General features: G+C 37.7%; 1 protein-coding gene across 4 annotated transcripts in view; it reads right to left on the bottom strand.

Moving 5' to 3' along the window:
• wdfy3 (WD repeat and FYVE domain containing 3) overlaps positions 1-18,530 on the bottom strand; it is a 143,598-nt gene that overhangs the window by 19,276 nt on the left and 105,792 nt on the right. For all 4 annotated transcript variants that reach the window (XM_055199920.2, XM_055199918.2, XM_055199919.2 and 1 more), the window contains 20 exons: positions 17,441-17,609; positions 16,795-16,955; positions 16,222-16,370; positions 14,898-15,018; positions 14,724-14,809; positions 14,544-14,624; positions 14,391-14,445; positions 14,188-14,307; positions 13,867-13,984; positions 13,681-13,787; positions 8,703-8,856; positions 8,503-8,594; positions 8,097-8,309; positions 6,774-6,921; positions 5,720-5,874; positions 5,083-5,241; positions 1,859-2,038; positions 1,440-1,622; positions 1,237-1,327; positions 441-806 (listed from right to left, as the gene is read on the bottom strand). In XM_055199920.2, coding sequence (XP_055055895.2) covers positions 441-806; positions 1,237-1,327; positions 1,440-1,622; positions 1,859-2,038; positions 5,083-5,241; positions 5,720-5,874; positions 6,774-6,921; positions 8,097-8,309; positions 8,503-8,594; positions 8,703-8,856; positions 13,681-13,787; positions 13,867-13,984; positions 14,188-14,307; positions 14,391-14,445; positions 14,544-14,624; positions 14,724-14,809; positions 14,898-15,018; positions 16,222-16,370; positions 16,795-16,955; positions 17,441-17,609 — 2,908 coding nt within the window. The remainder of the gene's footprint in view (positions 1-440; positions 807-1,236; positions 1,328-1,439; positions 1,623-1,858; positions 2,039-5,082; positions 5,242-5,719; positions 5,875-6,773; positions 6,922-8,096; positions 8,310-8,502; positions 8,595-8,702; positions 8,857-13,680; positions 13,788-13,866; positions 13,985-14,187; positions 14,308-14,390; positions 14,446-14,543; positions 14,625-14,723; positions 14,810-14,897; positions 15,019-16,221; positions 16,371-16,794; positions 16,956-17,440; positions 17,610-18,530) is intronic.

Raw genomic sequence — 18,530 nt, 5'->3', positions numbered from 1 at the left:
CTTTTAAAAACTATTTTCATGGTTCCCAGACTTTAAATTCAAGGACTTGACAGGTCCAATACCCTCAAATTCAATGACTAAATCTGGGGACACATTTCAAGTGAGAGCAAGGTTACATCGTGTTAACTATAAGATACATTGTTACAGTGGGACATGGCTGCGCTTGTGTGAGGTAAATGCAAAATTTTTCAAATTTCTGCTAAGATATAATGTGATTTTAGCTACATAAATGCGGGGATTATGAAATCATGCAAGCCCCGCATATTTTGCGCACGGAAATCTGCAATTTATGGTGCGAAAGTGGGGCGCATTTGAAAAAAATGCGTCCCGCACATGAATATGCGGACTTTGGCTGATTATGCGTTAAAGCATGTGATCGCATAATCGCGTTTTTCTGGAGGAACTGAATAGTACATAGAGGCTGGTTTTATCTACACTACCTGGTTTGAGTTTGTTATAGGATCGTGCCTCCATAGTACTGGGCTGAAGGGGCTGTGGTACTGGCCCATGTGGGGGTGCTTGAGAGTTGGGTTGGGAATGTTGCAGCGAAGGAATTCCTGCTCTTATCTGGCCCTCTGAATAGTTGACAAAAACAAAGCCGTCCTTCTCGTCGATGCTAAGTGTGTCTGACCAGCGGCGGGAATCGTCAGAGCCACTGTCCACCGACCAGGCTCCTGTGCGAGGTTTGGGTCTGTGAACAGTACTGCTTGGCTGGCTGTTTGAAGTTCGAGGTTTCGTGTCCTGACTGAGACTGGTCTCCTCTCCCTCAGACTCACTGCTGTCATCGTCTGGAGCATCACGACCTTCTGTAGAAACAAGATGTGGGGTTAGTTAATAAAGATAATCCAAAAGTTAATAGAAAATGCTGCATTGAGCGTTTTTTGAACAGAGTGAAGTAAAAAGAGTAATTTCTTTAAAAGTAGAAATTAGGATTTAATTTTATTTAGCTTTAAGAGATCCTGCAGTTTCCTGCTATTGGTCAAGTGGAAGGGGAGTTTACCCTAAAAACTTGACACATCAGTTTACATTTTTATACAGTTTTTAATACTATATGCACATTTCCTGTATTTTCTGGATGTATTCTATTAAAGAGACTGAGAAACAATTATATGATCATTGTAACATTGCAAAAACAACAAATCTTATTGTGACATGGTGGCCTTAGACTGGCACAGTACTGTATATCAATACAAAACGATTAATCTATAATCTATATAACACAAAGAATATAATTACCCATCTCTCCACAGCAGTCTGGCACATCGGGAGGCTCTATAGGCTCTGGAGCAGGAGTTTCTGGGACTTGCAGGAACTCAATTCTCCAGAACTATGAAAAAATATCATGTAACAAACACCTGTATTTATACGCCTGTCCCTTCTTTAAAACTACATTTTTAAGATGCATAAAAAAGGAGTGAAATAAGGTAAAGGACTGTTACCCTAACAACACCATCGGAGTGTCCCGTGACGATAACATTCTGTGTGTCCCACTCATTCATCTCAGAGACACAGCAACAGAGGATCTGCTGGCTGCGGCCAGTGAAAGTGTTGGCGCTGGCAATGGGGCTTCCATTGATGCTCCACACATGAATGTACGTTCCAGCGCAGGACACTATATCACCCTATATATTCAGACACACATGGTTTTTCAAAGCCAAATCTAATTTAAACATTGTTTTTATTGCTTATGACACTTTGTGGCACATTTAGGAAAAAACAATTTTGCTGCTTTTATCCTCAACTTATACAAAACATTTTTTGAAGGCATTTTCACTACACTAAAAAATCTCATCAATTAAGTCTAGAGGTTATGAGTAATGTATGTTTGCTCTTTTAGAAAGCATTTATGTAGGCTCACGGTCAACTCGTTGATGCAGAGCGCTGAGACGGGAGCCCGGTGGCCCCTCAGCTGCGTGACGAAAGACAGCTTATTCAGGTCCCAAATGATGCAAGTTCGGTCTCGGGAGCCACTCACAATGATGTGGTAAGCTGAAGATGCTGTGAGACATGTAACTGCATCTGTGTGTCCCAAAAGAGCCTGCAAACATGACAAATGCTTCACAAATACTATAGAGTTGCAAGAAATATTAATGTACGTGTATGTACAACTTTGGATTAACCATGAATTTCTGTATAAAGTCATAAAATCTGATCTATAACTTACAAAAATACAACACTAGACAAAAGGTTTTTAAAGGGACACTTCACCTTATTTTAAAAATATGCTAATTTTCCAGCTCTCCTAGAGTAAAACACTTGGTTTTTACCGTTTTGGAATCCATTCAGCTGATCTCCGGGTCTGGCGCTACCAATTTTAGCATAGCTTAGCACAATCCATTGAATCTGATTAGACCATTAGCATCGCGCTAAAAAATAACCAAAGAGTTTCAATATTTTTCCTATTTAAAATTTGACTCTTCTACAGTTACATCGTGTACTTAGACTGACAGAAAATTAAAAGTTGCATTTTTCTAGGCAGATATGGCTAGGAACTATACTCTCATTCTGGCGTAATAATCAAGGACTTTCTGCTGTTACACGGCTACAGGAGGAGCAATGCTAATACGCAGCTTTGCTGAAAGTGGTAGCGCCAGACCCAGAGATCGGTTGAATGGACTCCAAAACGGTAAAAATCAAATGTGTAACTCTAGGGTAGCTGAAAAAAGAGCATATGAAGAGTTTGGTTTCAAAACGCAATTACTGCCAAAATCAGTATTTTATCAGGTCAGTGTTTAAAAGTAAATTCTTAATTTTACGCAAAATGCAATATCTGCCGTGTAATTCTGTCATCTTTTCTCCCTTTTTTCCCAAAATGCAATAAACGCCACTCCTCCTTTCCTACAGAATGCAATAAATCTGCTCCACAAATTACAGTGCACTATTCCATGCAATGTAAACAAACAATGGCGATGCGTTGAGTCCTTGTTTTCCTCATGTACTTTGTACTTCGTGATCAACAAACAAACAAAAATGAAATAATACTTTAATAGCATTGATAAACCTGTGATGATTTTCTGTAACGGGAAAGAAACGTAAGCCATCAACATCTAATAATTTACGCGAGAGGCACTCGCGAGACGATCGCTTGTTCTCCTGACAGCATCTAGCTTCTCTCGTGCTAACACATTGACCCCAGGGGAACTTAGAAAAACTTTCCATAATTTTACTTAAAGTAAACGAGAATCACAGCTGATCGCTGTGAAAAATGTTAAGCGACGACGTCAAGTATAACCGCGCAGCAATGACAGTGTTCTTAATATGACAAATTAAGTGTTTTGATTAATGCCATTAATGTTTATTTTTTTTAATCAGTGTGTACAACTAGTCAACTAAATGAAAATAAGATGGCAAAGATGAATGCACATTTATGTATTGATTGAATAGATTTACAGAATTTTGAAAAAAAAACCTTGGATTTATTGCATTTTGTGGAAAAAATTATTAGTTTTTATAATAAATCTTTGAAAATCAAGTTATGGATTTGAATTTTTTTTATGTAATTATAACCTAAAGATGCTATGTGAAAGTTTGTAACAGTAAATAGTGGTTTTCATCTTGTCACGTTCTTGGTATAGAAAACACGTTTTTACCGAAATTTGTCAAAATGGATTAATTGCGTTTTGGAACCAAACTCTTCATATTTTCAAAAAAAGTGGAGTGTCCCTTTAGGTGCAGGATGGAAAACGCATGTGACTTATGACTTCTAAATTGGTGTCAAGTCCTGAACTAATATGTATATCACTGTAAAACTGCTTTGCAACAATGCAAAATTGGGGAAAGCGCTATAGAAATAAATTTGAATGATAATTTAAATGAATTTACAAGAAGCATCACCTGATGTGCAGCATGTCCTGAAATCAAACACTTAAAAGTCTCACTGTGGTAAAAATCAAGTTTTTATTGTTGTTTTTAGTGTTTTTAAGTCAAATCATGTGCAAATTCATTATTCAACACCATTGCTCAGTATTTTATCCATAACATTTTAGTTTCCAAAGACATCTAATTCTTGTGGTTTGAAATCGCCTTTTTTATTTGCTAAGTCACACACATGTAACCAATCACAGTGAGACGTAGAAAATATGCAGGGCTAGGGGTTGAGAAGTTGAGACAGTTTTGAGAAGACATGGTTTAGCAAAGCCATTTAAAGAATTAGTCCATTTCCCCAAAAAAAATGCAGATAACCCACTCACCACCATGTCACCCAAAATTATGATGTCTTTCTTTGTTCAGTCGAAATTATGTTTTTTGAGGAAAACATTCCAGGATTTTTCTCATTTTAATGGACTTTAATGGACCCCAAAACGTAAGTTTTAATGCAGTTTAAAATTGCAGTTTCAAAGGACTCTAAACAACTCCAAACGAGGCACAAGGGTCCCATCCAGCGAAACGATCGCCACCTTTGCCAAGAAAAACAAAAATATGCACTTCTAAACCCCCACCTCTCGCCCCCCCCCGGTCCCGCGACGTGCCACTGCCAGCGCGACCCCACGTAATACGTCATCACGTCAAAAGGTCACGGATGACGTATGCGAAACTACGCCCCAGTGTTTACAAGTGTGGAGAAAGAGAACCGTTCCAACGTTGTTATATGTGGAATGATACTAATTAAGGTCTTTGTGTCAGTTTATTGTTTAAAATGGTCCGCAAATGTGCGTTTCATATATGTAACACGTGACCTTTCCACAGCATTACGTAATTATGTGAGGTCGCGCTGGCGCCTCACAGGACCGGAGATAGACGAGAAGATGTGGTTTTAAAGTGCTTTTTTATTTTTCTTGTCAAAAATGATAACCGTTTCGCTAGATAAGACCCTTATGCCTCATTTGAAATCGTCTAGATTCCTTTGAAAACTGTGTCCATTAAAATGAGAAAAATCCTGGAATGTTTTCCTCAAAAAACATAATTTCTTCTCAACTGAACAAAGACAGACATCAACATTTTGGATGACATGGTGGTGAGTAAATTATCTGGATTTTTTTTAAGAAAATGGACTAATCCTTTAAGGGACATTTAACTTCCTTTTCCCTATTTCACAAATAAATTTTCAGTTGGACTAATATAATACAAATTCAATTAATTTACCTGTTTGAGCGTGAGGGACTTGGCTTTTTCTTTGGAGGTCCCAGTCTCCCACACACAGATGGCTGTGCTGAATCCTCCAGTAATGACCAGCTTAGGGTTTGGGCAGATCGAACACAGAATTTGCCCCCATTCAGACAAACACTCATATACTACCCCTGCCTGTGAGAGTAACAAGAGACAGAAAGCCGTTTAAGTCAACAGCACAAGCAACCTCCACACACGACAACTAGTGAGCACTAATACACAGTAAAATGCAAATTGATCTTGATTGGTGATTGTGTCCACACTTGACAAACACACAAAAACTGCATTTATATACATACAGTAGATTTGTAGAGAATCTGCAAAAAATAATTTAACCCTTAATAAACCAAATTGTAATTTAATTACTATTTAGATTAATTGACAGCCCTAATAGAAACTTCTCTAATTTTTAATGCTTTTTGATAATTTAATGCAATCTGCAAAAATTCCAAGTTAAATGTAACACAAACTAATTTCTAAAAGAAACACTGTATGAATATTCTTTAAGTCTCTTAAGTCTTGTTTATGTTTTTCTAAAAGCACATCTAGAATCTGAAAGTCAAAAACAACAGATGCTGTAAGCAAACCGAGTAACATGAATGTTGCTGATGACCTTGTCAGATTCATAGTTAGCAAGTCGGCAGCTGAGGTCTGCGTAGCCCCAGGCGAAGGTCTTATTCCAGGCAGGGGGAACCAACACTTTGTTTTGCTCAACAGCCAGAATACCCTTGTCAGTGCACACTATCTGACCCACCGGATCCTTAAGCTCTGCGAGACAGAAATGACACAACACAACTCATTAAAATGCATTAAGAATATCCTGCACCCTTGAGGCAAAGCACAAATTCTTTATGATAAGAAAATATATCATTTAACCAAATTTATAAACTGAAGGAAGAACATTTTTAAAATATCTATCTATTTTATATAGATATTTTTATAATGCAAAAACTACAGAACGTGCATTCACTATTAACAGCCAACAAACGACAGAATGAGATTAAAGGGGAACCTGTTTCATTGCTAAAAAACAACTTATTTTGTGTATTTTAGATGTGTTCGCGTGGTTCATGGTTTAAAAAAAACACATTATTTTCCACATACCGTGCATTTTTGTAACTCCAGATTTTACTCTCTTCCTGAAACGCATGGATTTTGTACAAAACTCATGGATTTGAAAAGCTCTGTGTCCCTGATTGGCCAGCTAATCTGTACGTTGTGTTTGGCCTGAATACCTCTGACATCAGCAGGAAATGTAACGCTCTTTACCATGTTTAAAAGATTCGCTCACAATGCAATGCTAACAGGAGCTGTGAGTCCGAAGCGAGAGGAATTATGATAATGTTGGTGTGTCTACATCACCAATCACAGGAAGTAAACAGTTGCCTACAATCCATGTGTTTGTTGTAGTCCAAGAAAATAGATTTACGTCGGAGACGATAACTCGCGTCTTTGTTTACTTTGGGATATGTACTTTTTGCATATTGATAACATGTAATAATAATACACACTTATACACCAAAAGAAATAATAAAAAACGTGAATTGGACCATAGGTGCCCTTTAAATAAGTAGGTATATTTTGATTATTTCGATTTAGCTTTATAGTTATAAAAAAGCCTTGTAAGGTCTGTTTGGGCACTGTCAAGACCATTTATTGATTTTTACCCTTGACAGGGGTCAGAGAAGGCCGCAAGTTGTCCAGATGATGGAAGAAGATCTTGTCTAAGGTGGAGTTCAGTGTAACTGACACACCAGGGACTTCTCCATTTGATTTACTGCGCACCCGCTTTGGAGGATGTGGCTTCTTGAATAGCTATAATGAAAAAAAAAAGTTAAGTCATACTGGGCAAAAATACACAAAAGCAAATACGTACTGGAGCTCCAAAAAGTTTCTAAATTCTTTTTGAACACTTAAGTCACATTTACAATGATATATGTTGCAATGCATTTTGTGAAATGTTTTGAATGACAAAATGTTATTTTCCATACTTTTGATATATTGTTATATAATGCAAAGAATGTCATTCAAGTGTGGCTGAAGTCTACAAATACTTTAAAGCATGTGGATATGATTTTAACATTATCAATAATTCATACACATATTGAGTATTGCATGTGGCAACACTTAAAGTCTAAATGAAATCTGCCATGACAAAAATGTTTAAACATATTAAACACTAAGACTACATTTACACGTAAGCGGCTATTTTCATAAACAGACATTTCAACCTCTCCGGTTTCAAAAATAACTTTGTGCACACATGTCAGTTTTCGGAAAAGTGTTCATTGACACGTACCCGTGTATATATGCCGTCAAGAGCATGCCAAACCTCTAGCTGGCGGTGTAACAAGAAGCTCAAGCCCAGATAAGCCAATAAAAATCCCGAAAACCGCAACGAATCTCTGCCTGTTCCTCTTTTGAACAAGGTCGCACTTTTGGTGTAGGTGCGAGCTCTGGCGCATACTGTGACATTGGCTGGCTAAACATCCATTTGTCTCAGTTTACATGCAACCGTGTAACCGAAGATTTTTTCAAATCTCCACTCTGGCCGAAGTTTTTATAAAGAATCGGATTCACAGGCGAGTTCTCCGTTTGCGTGTAAACGAAGGGCGCAAACGGAGGGAAATGTCTCAGTTTTTCAAATTAACCATGTACGTGTAAACAGGGCCTAAGAACCTGTAACTTTTATGATGGTCTACAGACCATTCGGCATGCTAAATATGTAAGGAAAAATTTAATGACGGGCCATTGAATTATTCAAAAATAATGCCCACCCAAAGTGGTAATGCCGTTTCAAATAATTCAAAGAAACAGATTCAATTATACCCCACAGACATTCCTCTGGTGGTTATTTTAAGACATTTCACAGGTTTGGTGTGCGTTTATCAAATATTAACGCATAACTGTGGACCATTTCTCAATCAGAATAAAGCATTCAACAGCCCTGTGATATAATCAATAATCATCATAAGAACAAAATGAATAACCTGTTTTGGGATCTGTCCAAAGTTGTTGATGAATCCAATTGTAGCGGTTTCTTTAAGTGGGTCATTGATGTTGTAAATGTCCACCTGGCCCTCATAAAAGAGATGGTGAAAGACATTAACTGCCTCAACTGCTGGTGGCCCTTGCTGCTTGTAACCAAAGATCAGGTCAATCCATTCATGCAGATGGGCGCTGACGTAGTCACACTCCAAAGCCTGAAAACAGACAGAAACAGTAACTTAGAAACTTCAGCAATACTACCATAGAGTCCCTATTAAAGATTCCTGCCAAAAGTAAAAAAAAAACTTGACAAAAAAAGCAGAATCTATATTTGGAGATGATAAAAAGATGACATTTCAAGTTGTTTAAAAGATTGTGAAACTGAATTTTGTCAACGCCAACACTTGCCTCTCTGTGAACTCTGATGAACTCTCTTGGATCTCCCTTTGCCCATGGAGGTAGAAGCACATCTCCAAGTTTGGTGCCATTCTGTTTACTCCCTTTAAAGACAGACCAATCAAATTAAATAACAGAAATACTACGTACGAACAAATTTAAGAGTGTATTCAGAGTGTTACGGTGTAGCTAATTGGTTAGCTTTTTCTTACCAAGGTCAAAATTGTTGGAATTGAGAAGGAATTCAGGAAGATAGAAGAACTCAGGGATGAGTTCCTTAACGTCAGCCATGTTGTGCTTGGAAGCAGAGAACCACGCCTCCCGCACACTGTGGAACATTCGGTCGGCCAAATCGAAATGTCCACCCTGAGGATAAAATCGGTTGCAAAATATATTTCTGTTTGTATAATAATGGATATAAAGGGGAAACTAAAAGAGGAAGAGATGAGACTATCTTGAAAAGACTGGACTTTTCTTTCTCCCAGAGATCATTCTCATCACATCTCTATATCTCAGTTAAAGGTCAACATTTGTAGTCTCCAGCTTGGTGTTATCCAAGATAAACAACTTTCATGTCAACTTTCACATCCCAAGTCAAAGTCAAGCAGTCCTTTCTTGACCTTAAATGTACTTGACTCATTGTCTACAATGCTTGTTGTCAATTCTCCTTCTTTGTTGCCACTCAATAGGCGGGAAGAACTGGGAGAGCTTTTTTGTGCCATGGGTTCAATATCCTGGCAATATTTAGAAATGTTCTTTGGCTTCTTTGATATTAGTTAAGAAGCAACACCCAATTCATTTTGTTGGGAGGTTTATCTTTGCATTTAATTAACCCTGGACCACAAAACCAGTTTTTGAAATTGAGATTTATACATATGAATAAATGAGCTTTCCATTGACATATGGTTTGTAAGGAAAGGACAGTGGGTCTCATTCACTAATAATTGCGTAAGTTTTTCGTATTTATACGCACACTTGAACTTCTTACGAAAACTTTCTGCCTAATTCACAACATGTGCATACTGCATGTACATGAATTTGTTCTTATACTTGTTCTTATGTTAGTAAATTTGGAGTGTTTCTACATGAGCGGCCACGTACATTAGGTTGGTAATTTGCATAAAACACGCCCAAACCACCTCAATATAAAGGCTTTCCGCAGCGCAGCGCTGGTCCACAGAAAATTTTAAAGCAGTTTGTCATAGAAGCAAAAAATATTATAAAGATATATATATATATTTGGGAGGTTTTGCTGTGACTGAAGGAAGCCAGTGCTGTCCACCAACCGGAGTAACATTAAATAAGAATTGGGATGCATTAAAAATATGACATTTAATTAATATGACCGAGATGCGCATCTGTATCTAAAATAAAACAGACAGGAGATCAAGTGATCAACGTTTGGACTTCTCAGTACATTTACATGACGTTTACATTAGGCATTAAGCAGATGCTTTCATATAGAGATTTAAAAAGTGAGGAAGAAAAGCGTGAATATTTGTCATTACGTGCATCTTCTTTATATGTGTAGAAAACTAAGTAGCTATAATAATGTATAATATAATGTATATAATAATAATAATAATAATATAAATCATGTACAATAATATATAATACAGAAAATATTATAATGTAAAATATAATCATGTAAATTTTATATATCAACATTATTATAAAAGTTATATTTATAGCTTAGTATTTGATTATTGCGTACGAGTGGTTTTAGTTTTTTTTTAATTTTTGCGTACATTTAGAAAACGTACGAAAGTTTTACAATTTGTTTGTGAAAACTTCAGTACGCACATCTCACGCACAAATTTGTGCGTACGCATGCTTAGTGAATGAGACCCAATATTTGGCCTAGATACCCTTCAAAGTTTTCCAAATGAAGTCCTTAGCAACTGCAACTACTAACAAAAAGTTTTGATATATTTCTGGTAGGAAATTTACAAAATATCTTCATGCAACAAAACCCCATATTCCCTTATACACTGTAGTATGCATTTTTGGGGGGGAGGAGGCGCAAAAACTTTGTCAAATAAATACCTTAAAGGATTAGTCAATTTTTTTAAAAGAAAAATCCAGATAATTTACTCACCACCATGTCATCCAAAATGTTGATGTCTTTCTTTGTTCAGTCGAGAAGAAATTATGTTTTTTGAGGAAAACATTGCAGGACTTTTCTCATTTTAATGGACTTTAAAGGCGGAGTCCATGATGTTTGAAAGCCAATGTTGATATTTGAAATCACCTAAACAAACACGCCCCTACCCCAATAGAATCTGGACCTTCTGCTGATAGACCCGCCCCACACATACGCAACCCGGCAATTGATTTGATTTGATTGGCTATAAGTGTGTTTTGGTAGTCGGCCCGTCTTCTTTTCCAAAGCGTTTTTCAAACATCGTGGACTCCGCCTTTAATAGAGCCCAACATTTAATGCTTAACACTTAACAGTTTTTTTCAAACGAGTTTCAAAGGACTACAAACAATCCCAAACGAGGCACAAGGGTCTTATCTAGCAAAATGATTGTCATTTTTGACAATAAAAATAACAAATATAGCTGCAAGCAGCAATGCCGGGGTCAAGCCGAAAAGGGCACAGAAGGATGTAAAATTGAGATCGGATAAGCAGATTGAAGAACCTAGGTAAACCTTATAATTTTAGATGAAAAAACAAAAAGTTATCAACAAAAATAATCTAAGTTCTTGTCTGCAATCGTCCTTCTGTTATTGACAATCATGGAACATTAGAGCACTGAAGGACATGTGAGTGGTGTTTGCAGTGGCAAAACATGGGTCACATCATGTTATAACAAGTTTAATTAGTCAAAAGACACCATCCCCGTGTCTCTACGATGTTCTGATGCAGAGATATTGCTTTTGCAAAAACGGTTGATAAGGTATTCTCAATGGTTGCTAGGGAGTTAATTGGCAACATCCAGTGATTATAGTCAAAGCCATGAAATGAATAATCCATGATGACTCATGGTTTTAGATGTGTTGTTGCAGTAGTTTTAGGCAAAAATACCATATTCTATCTCAAAACCAGTAGGTGGCGCAAAGACAAAATTGTGCATGCAACATCAGGTCATGATTGTGTTACATCTAGCTAGTTTTATGACTATACACTTTAGTTTAGTTAAGAAACAGTTGTATGACCATAAGGCTGGCTTGTTATCAAAGGTTTTGTTCAATTATAAGGCCATCTAGTGGTACAAGCATACAATTTTTTTTGTGTAGCCTCAGAATGTGCTCATGCATCAGCGTATCAAATCTGGTGAAAAAATCTCTTTTCTTTACAAAGTTACAACCATTTATGTGTAAAAAACACAAAATTTGAAGGTAATTTTTCGTTTTTTGCAATTTTCGGCCATTTCTGATGAAAATTTTAATATAACGTCAATAGAACTTTTTGTTCAGAGGGTAAGGTTAGTTTCTTCCTATGGTGTTTTCGAGTCGATCGGAAAAACGCTCGCGGAGATATTCACGCGTGTTTTTTAAGCGCTATTTTGCTGCGCAGGGTTAACCGTAAGGCGAATTCTGGCATGTTTGGTATCGTTGGACTCGGCGACTATTCAGAACTCCAAAGAAACAAGTCCCGTGAAAATACGTCAATCGGAGCCAAAGTTATAGGCGTGTAAAGCATAAGTCTGACCACTAGGTGGCGCTGTGACGAAACTCTGCAGGCACCCGTAGTTCCTGACTGGCATCACAAGTACCAAGTATAGTGTCAATAGGCTTAAGTTTGCCGAAGATACAGCCTCAAATCCGTTTTTTTGCGCTCTACGTAAAATTCGTTGACGCGGTTTACGGAAACGGATTGACGAATTGACATGAATTCCATAACTTTTTGCCGTGAGGGTCTGTAGATGCTACAGACCGATTTTCGTGGAAATCGGGCAAAAGCTCTAGGACGAGTTCGCAAAAGTAGGTTTTACGAATAATTCAAAATGGCGGAAAAATTTTCATGACGGAAAATGACGTCATAGGGTCCAGTCGAATTGTCTTGAGCCAAGGAATTAGAGGAAACAAGAATTTAATTTCTAGGACGTACGGGTCAGAAGTTATAAGCGAAAACGTAAGTGCAACTTTGGACTGTTGGTGGCGCTAGCGGGTTAGACATAGAGACTCCAAATTTGCTATGGGGACACATTGGACTGTCCTTTATCAGTGTGCCAAATTTCATAACTTTCCTACGTACGGTTCTATGGGCTGCCATAGACCGCAATGGCGGAAGAAGAAGAAGAAGAAGAAGAAGAAGAAGCAGAATAATAATTATTATAATAAGAAAACTAACAGATACAATAGGGGTCTTCGCCCATTCTGGGCTTGACCCCTAAATATACACTTCTAAAGCACAACTTCTCGTCATGTAGATCCGGTCGTGATGCGCCAGCTGACCCCACGCAATACGTCATGACGTCAAGAGGTCACAGAGGACGAACGTGAAACTCCGCCCCAGTGTTTACAAGTGTCTTGAAAGAGGACTGTTCCTACGTTGTTGTATATCAACTGATACTAATTAATGTCTTTGTGGCAGTTTATTGTTTAAAATGGTCCGCAAATGTGCGTTTCATATATGTAACACGTGACCTCCCTACGTCACTACGCATGTGCGTTAGGTCGCGCTGGACCAGACCTAGACGAAAAGTTGTGGTTTAAAAGTACTTTTTTTTTCTTGTCCAAAGTGACGGTCGTTTCGCTGGGTGGGACCCTTGTGCCTCGTTTGGGATTGTTTGTGGTCCTTTGAAACTCCGTTGAAGAAAGGCTGTTGGGTGTTGAGTTAAGTATTGGGTGTTGGTGTCTATTAAAGTCCATTAAAATGAGAAAAATCCTGCAATGTTTTCCTCAAAAAACATAATTTCTTCTGGACTGAACAAAGAAAGACATCAACATTTTGGATGACATGGTGGTGAGTAAATTTTTCTTTTAAGAAAATGGAATATTCCTTTAACTAAGTTTAGTGTTTTATCCATTTCATACCATTTTGATGATTTAATCTAAACTGTGGGGTCATTAAAAGCAAATATGATACAATATATGACCTCCGGACATCACTTTGATCACTAGTACTGACATGTAAACTGAGTGCTTTACCAGACTTTTTAATTTACAGTAATTGACTTAAAATAAAAGGAAGAAATTACAAAGGCAACCCAGGATGAAGATAGTGAGAACCGTACTAACCTGAAGCCTAAGGAAGATTTGAGTAAACGGCTCCATTCTGACCAGATATGACGCCACAATCATTGCTGAAGAGTAATGTGTGCCGTAATGATACGCTGGAGTCTCACCTTTGAAAAAAACCCCAAACATGCTTAAAATGTGTCACCACGATAAGCAGAGCTCGACACAAACTAGTCTTTCACTTACCATTAGGATCTTCCCAGTCTTTGAATCTTTTCTTGTACTGGATCAATCTGTCATCTGTCTGAGCTCCCATGGGTTTGGATAAATTTCGGAATGTCTTTGGATTATTAAGGTCCAGTTCCTAATGAATAATACATCATCATTAATCCTGTAATAAATAAACTTTAGATCGCAAAACTGGATCCATCAAAGAAGAAAAATATTTAAACTAACACCAATGGCACAAAACAAATGCACTGACAGAAGATCACACTCATCTACATGTTTATGGTAAAATACAGCTATTATTTTCACTCATGGGAAGTGAAAAGGAGAGGTTTGTACCTCAGAGTCAAAATCTGCCAGAATCCATGGAAAGACGGGATACTGCATCAGATCGTTGTATGACCTGCCAGCCAATGTGTTGAGATGCATCAGATATTGAAAGTTACTGATTTCTCCTCTCTGCGGACACAAAGCGTCTTTCGTGAGGAACACCACATAAACAAACAATCTAAAAACAGTTTCAATGAAAATATATACTGTACCTCCCATCTCTGGGTCACTGACTTCTCGCCGACCAGCGTACTGAGAAGGCCAGACCTGTTGACAAAAAGATAAGCTTACCAATTTTTGGAAATAAACCCGAAATACTTCATAATCTAGTAAATAGTAGAGCTTGTCATATTTGAGTAACTCACCCCTGTTCCACACTGGTGTTGGGACGCTGTCCAGAGACCGATTCGGAGCTGTCCGCCAGCGAGGGAACAACTGCCAGAAACCTAGAAAACCAGAACTTCCTTTTTAACAAGGCACTTCTTGTTCGATTATCGAGTCTGGAAAATGTTATACAAAGAGGCACGAGTGTTCATTTACTTTACCTCTGATAAACTTTGTTCCGAACTCCTTTTTGGAAAGCCAACAGATAATTTCGGCCATCTCCAGAAAACACTTCTACTGCCATTGGCTATAAGGAATAAAACGATACACGCTAAGGTTATAATCAGAATTTATAACACAATTATATGCATATGCTGAATGGTACATGTGCACACCTGAAGCAGGTAGCGACGTTTGTGCACTTCTCGGATATCTTCGTAAGCAAAAATGCTGCAGGTTCGTTTCAGATGACTCTTACTCTGCCGTGCCCCTCGAGGGATGATGGGCTCATGCATACTGCACATATCACAAAAACAGTACTGTCACAAACATTTTACACTAAAGTTCGATTTGTCAATATTAGTTATCGTATTTTCCGGACTGTAAGTCACACTTTTTCATGCATAGTTTGGCTGGTCCTGTGACTCAATATGAATCAATTTTGACATATATGAATCAAGAGGTAACATTACCGTCTACAGCCGCGGGAGTCTGCTACCGTACTTTCCGGACTATAAACCGCACCGGATTATAAGCCGCATCATTCAAAAATGCGTAATTAAGGCGAAATAACATATATAAGTCACAGTGGACTATACGTCATGTTTATTTAGAAAATTATTTCAGAAAATCCAAGCTGAAGAACAGACATTTAATCTGGAAAGGCAAGTTATTCAACTAAACAATGGCAGGCTGAATAGATGTCTTTACATTAAAAGTAATATTATCAGTTATTTAAACAATAAACCATAGCATACAGAACTTACCTGGAAGGTAGAATAGGCTAAATTAACCAAACAAGCCAAATAGCTTGAAGTTCGCATACTCGTCATTCCGCATCACTGAATCCATTGAATTACATAAATACAGAAGCAGCATATAGCGGACTCTCGCGACTGTAGACGGTAATGTTGTCTATTACCTCATAAATGTCAAAATTAATTCATACTGACTTATAAGGCGCACCTGACTATAATACGCAGCACCAGCCAAGTTATGAAAAAAATGCGACTTATAGACCGAAAAATACGGTATATGCTGCTCCTGTATTTATGTAATTCAATGAATTCAGTGATGTAAAATGACGAGCCTGCGAAGTTGCGAACTTGATGCTCATTGGCTTGTTCTGTTAATTTAGCCTATTCAGCCTTTAAAGTATGTTCAGTATGCTATACTGTGTATCGTGTAAATAACTGCTTGTATTACGTTAACATACGGACATCTATTCAGCCTGCTGTTCTGTGTGCTATTGTTTAGTTGAATAACTTGCCTTTCCAGATTAAATGTCTGTTCTTCGACTTGGATTTTGTGAAATAATTTTCTAAATAAATGTGACGTATAGTCCCCTGTGACTTATATATGTTTTTTCATCTTCATGACGCATTTTTGATTGATGCGACTTATACTCCGGAGCGACTTATAGTCCGGAAAATACGGTAATAAATACGTATACTAAAACATTTTTCACATTAACATTTAAAAATAAGTCCAAATTTTTACTTTGCAGGAAGTGTCTCGATGTCTCTAATCTCTCTGGTCACAGTCATGGTAAAGCCATCGATCACATAGAAATGTTCTTTCCCAAATAAGAGTAGCCCTTCACTCGTGTCTAGACCCTGAACTCGTGCACAGCGGTACATGTGCTGGATCTGTCAATAAACACATGATACACAACACACATCAACATGCAGTACATTTATATTTATTAGCCCAATTAATAAATCAGTCCGAATGATCATCCAACCAGCTTTCTTTATACCAATTCAGGATCATTTCACCAGAAATTACTGATTGATATTAATGAAATAATTCACCCAAAAGTCATAATTTATTCACCCTCAACTGAACAAAAGTTAACCAAACAGTTTTTGAGCACCACTGACTTCCATAGTATTATATTTTCCTGCTACGGAAGTCAATTGTCCTATATTGCTTACTGCTTCATTCAGCAGAACAAAGAAATGTATACAGGTTTGTAACAAATTGAGGGAGAGTAAATAATGACAAAATTTTCATTTTTGGGCAAACTCTCTCTTTAAAACTGTGTAAGAAGAACTGTAAGAGCTGTAGGACCTTCTCTCCCTCCTCCAGCAGGCGGAGCAGCGTGGTGTTGTCTGTTTTTTGCTCTTCGTCCATAGCTCCTAACTCCAGCAACTCCTGCAGCTGGTCCTGACTTTCATCATCAGCGCCATCTGCTGTGGACCGGGAGCGCTTCAAAGGAGCCTTCACCAGACCTAAAACACCACATACAGAGTACACTGACGCCCTGTTTATACCTGGTATTAAGGATAACCTGTCCACACGTACACAGGTAATTGCAAAACCGTAGGTTTTTCTATTCGGCTTGGCCGTTCATTCACACGCAAACGCAGTATCAGGTGACTGACTATTAACTTTTATGAAAACTCCTGCTAGGGTAAAGATTTTCACAAACTCTGATTGCACCAGAGTCGTGTAGCCGGTGAAACCACAGCTTCTTAGATATTTCAGATGAAATAAGATCGCAAAATGAAACAAAAATGAAAGCGGCGAAGAGCAGCCACTTTAGTTGTATCAAAGAAAGCCAAAAGTGGACAAGTCTGAAAACACCCAGTATGTAGTTAAATTGAGGAATTTAACCTACCTGGCATCACAGCCCAACTGAAATTAGATTTGCTTACTTCCCTTCAGAATTTTGATGTGTAATATGTCATAAGAAGCATAATTATGTTATATTGACCTTTGACCCTTGCGATGGTGTCCTCCCCGTGTTCAGGCTCCTGCTGTGTCGTCTCTCCCTCAGTGTTTTGTTCAATAGAGTGCTGGTACATCCCTGGGTTTCCTGACAGCAGCCGCATATAATACTCCTTACTGTCATAGCTGATCGCTCGCCGGTACCGCGCTGGTTTCTGAAATAATTGAAAAATATAACAACATTATTGCTACATTTCAGTTTAATTGCAAAATATTTATTCGGTTCAGGGGGAAACACAATCTTAATAATTGTAATTGTGTGAGAGAGTGCCGCAGGGATGATGTCTTTTAGTAGGCAAATCTCAAAAGTGAGTTAGCATATAAGCACCTCCGGTTTCATCATCCCAAAGAAAATGTTTGTTTTTTTAAATAAGGTTTTGGTTAAACTCCTTAAGATATTTTCACTTTTATGCTATGACATAAAACACACCAGTAATACCCCCACTCGTGACTATTTTAAGCTTTAAAGTGTCTATTTTGCTAACAAGGTTGCTAACAAGTTGCTACATGGGATTACAGACTTGATCGGGGCCGCGATTGAGGAGTCATCTCGTCAATTACAAGAAAACTGTTCCCTGCCAATGATGACTTTTTAACGGCAATCCATATTTCCGCTATTATCCACCAGTTGGCGCTCTTACACAACTTATAAAACACTAAAGCATTCACTCAGTTAAAAAACGATTAAAACTCTGTGTATGTTTTGATTATCGCTCTAAAACTGATCTCTAACAAAAGTTCTTTACAAAAATGTCATTATCTTAGCTTTTTGCTCAAACTTTTTTATTTTTGAAGAAAGCTACCCATATTTGAGAGGCGATAAAAAGAGAACAAATTAAGATGGGATAAAAAAAAGTTATATATTGTATGCTTAAAATTCTAGTGTGCCGTGGGAGGGACACTGCATTATTTGACACAAAACTTCATCAAATACAACAACTCGTAAACAAAAAGCTAAACATGCCAAATGTCTTTGGAAAGCTGAAATTCTTGTTATTCGAATAATGTAAACCGTTTTAAGATACAATCAACACAGCAGGTACAATTTGTGTCCTTTTTAGGCTTTTTTGCCTTTT

Source organism: Misgurnus anguillicaudatus, chromosome 22, assembly GCF_027580225.2.
Source record: "Misgurnus anguillicaudatus chromosome 22, ASM2758022v2, whole genome shotgun sequence".
NCBI classification, from domain to species: Eukaryota; Metazoa; Chordata; class Actinopteri; order Cypriniformes; family Cobitidae; genus Misgurnus; species Misgurnus anguillicaudatus.
The sequence above is the reverse complement of the archived record's forward strand: the minus strand, read 5'-3'. Positions and strand labels throughout refer to the sequence as shown.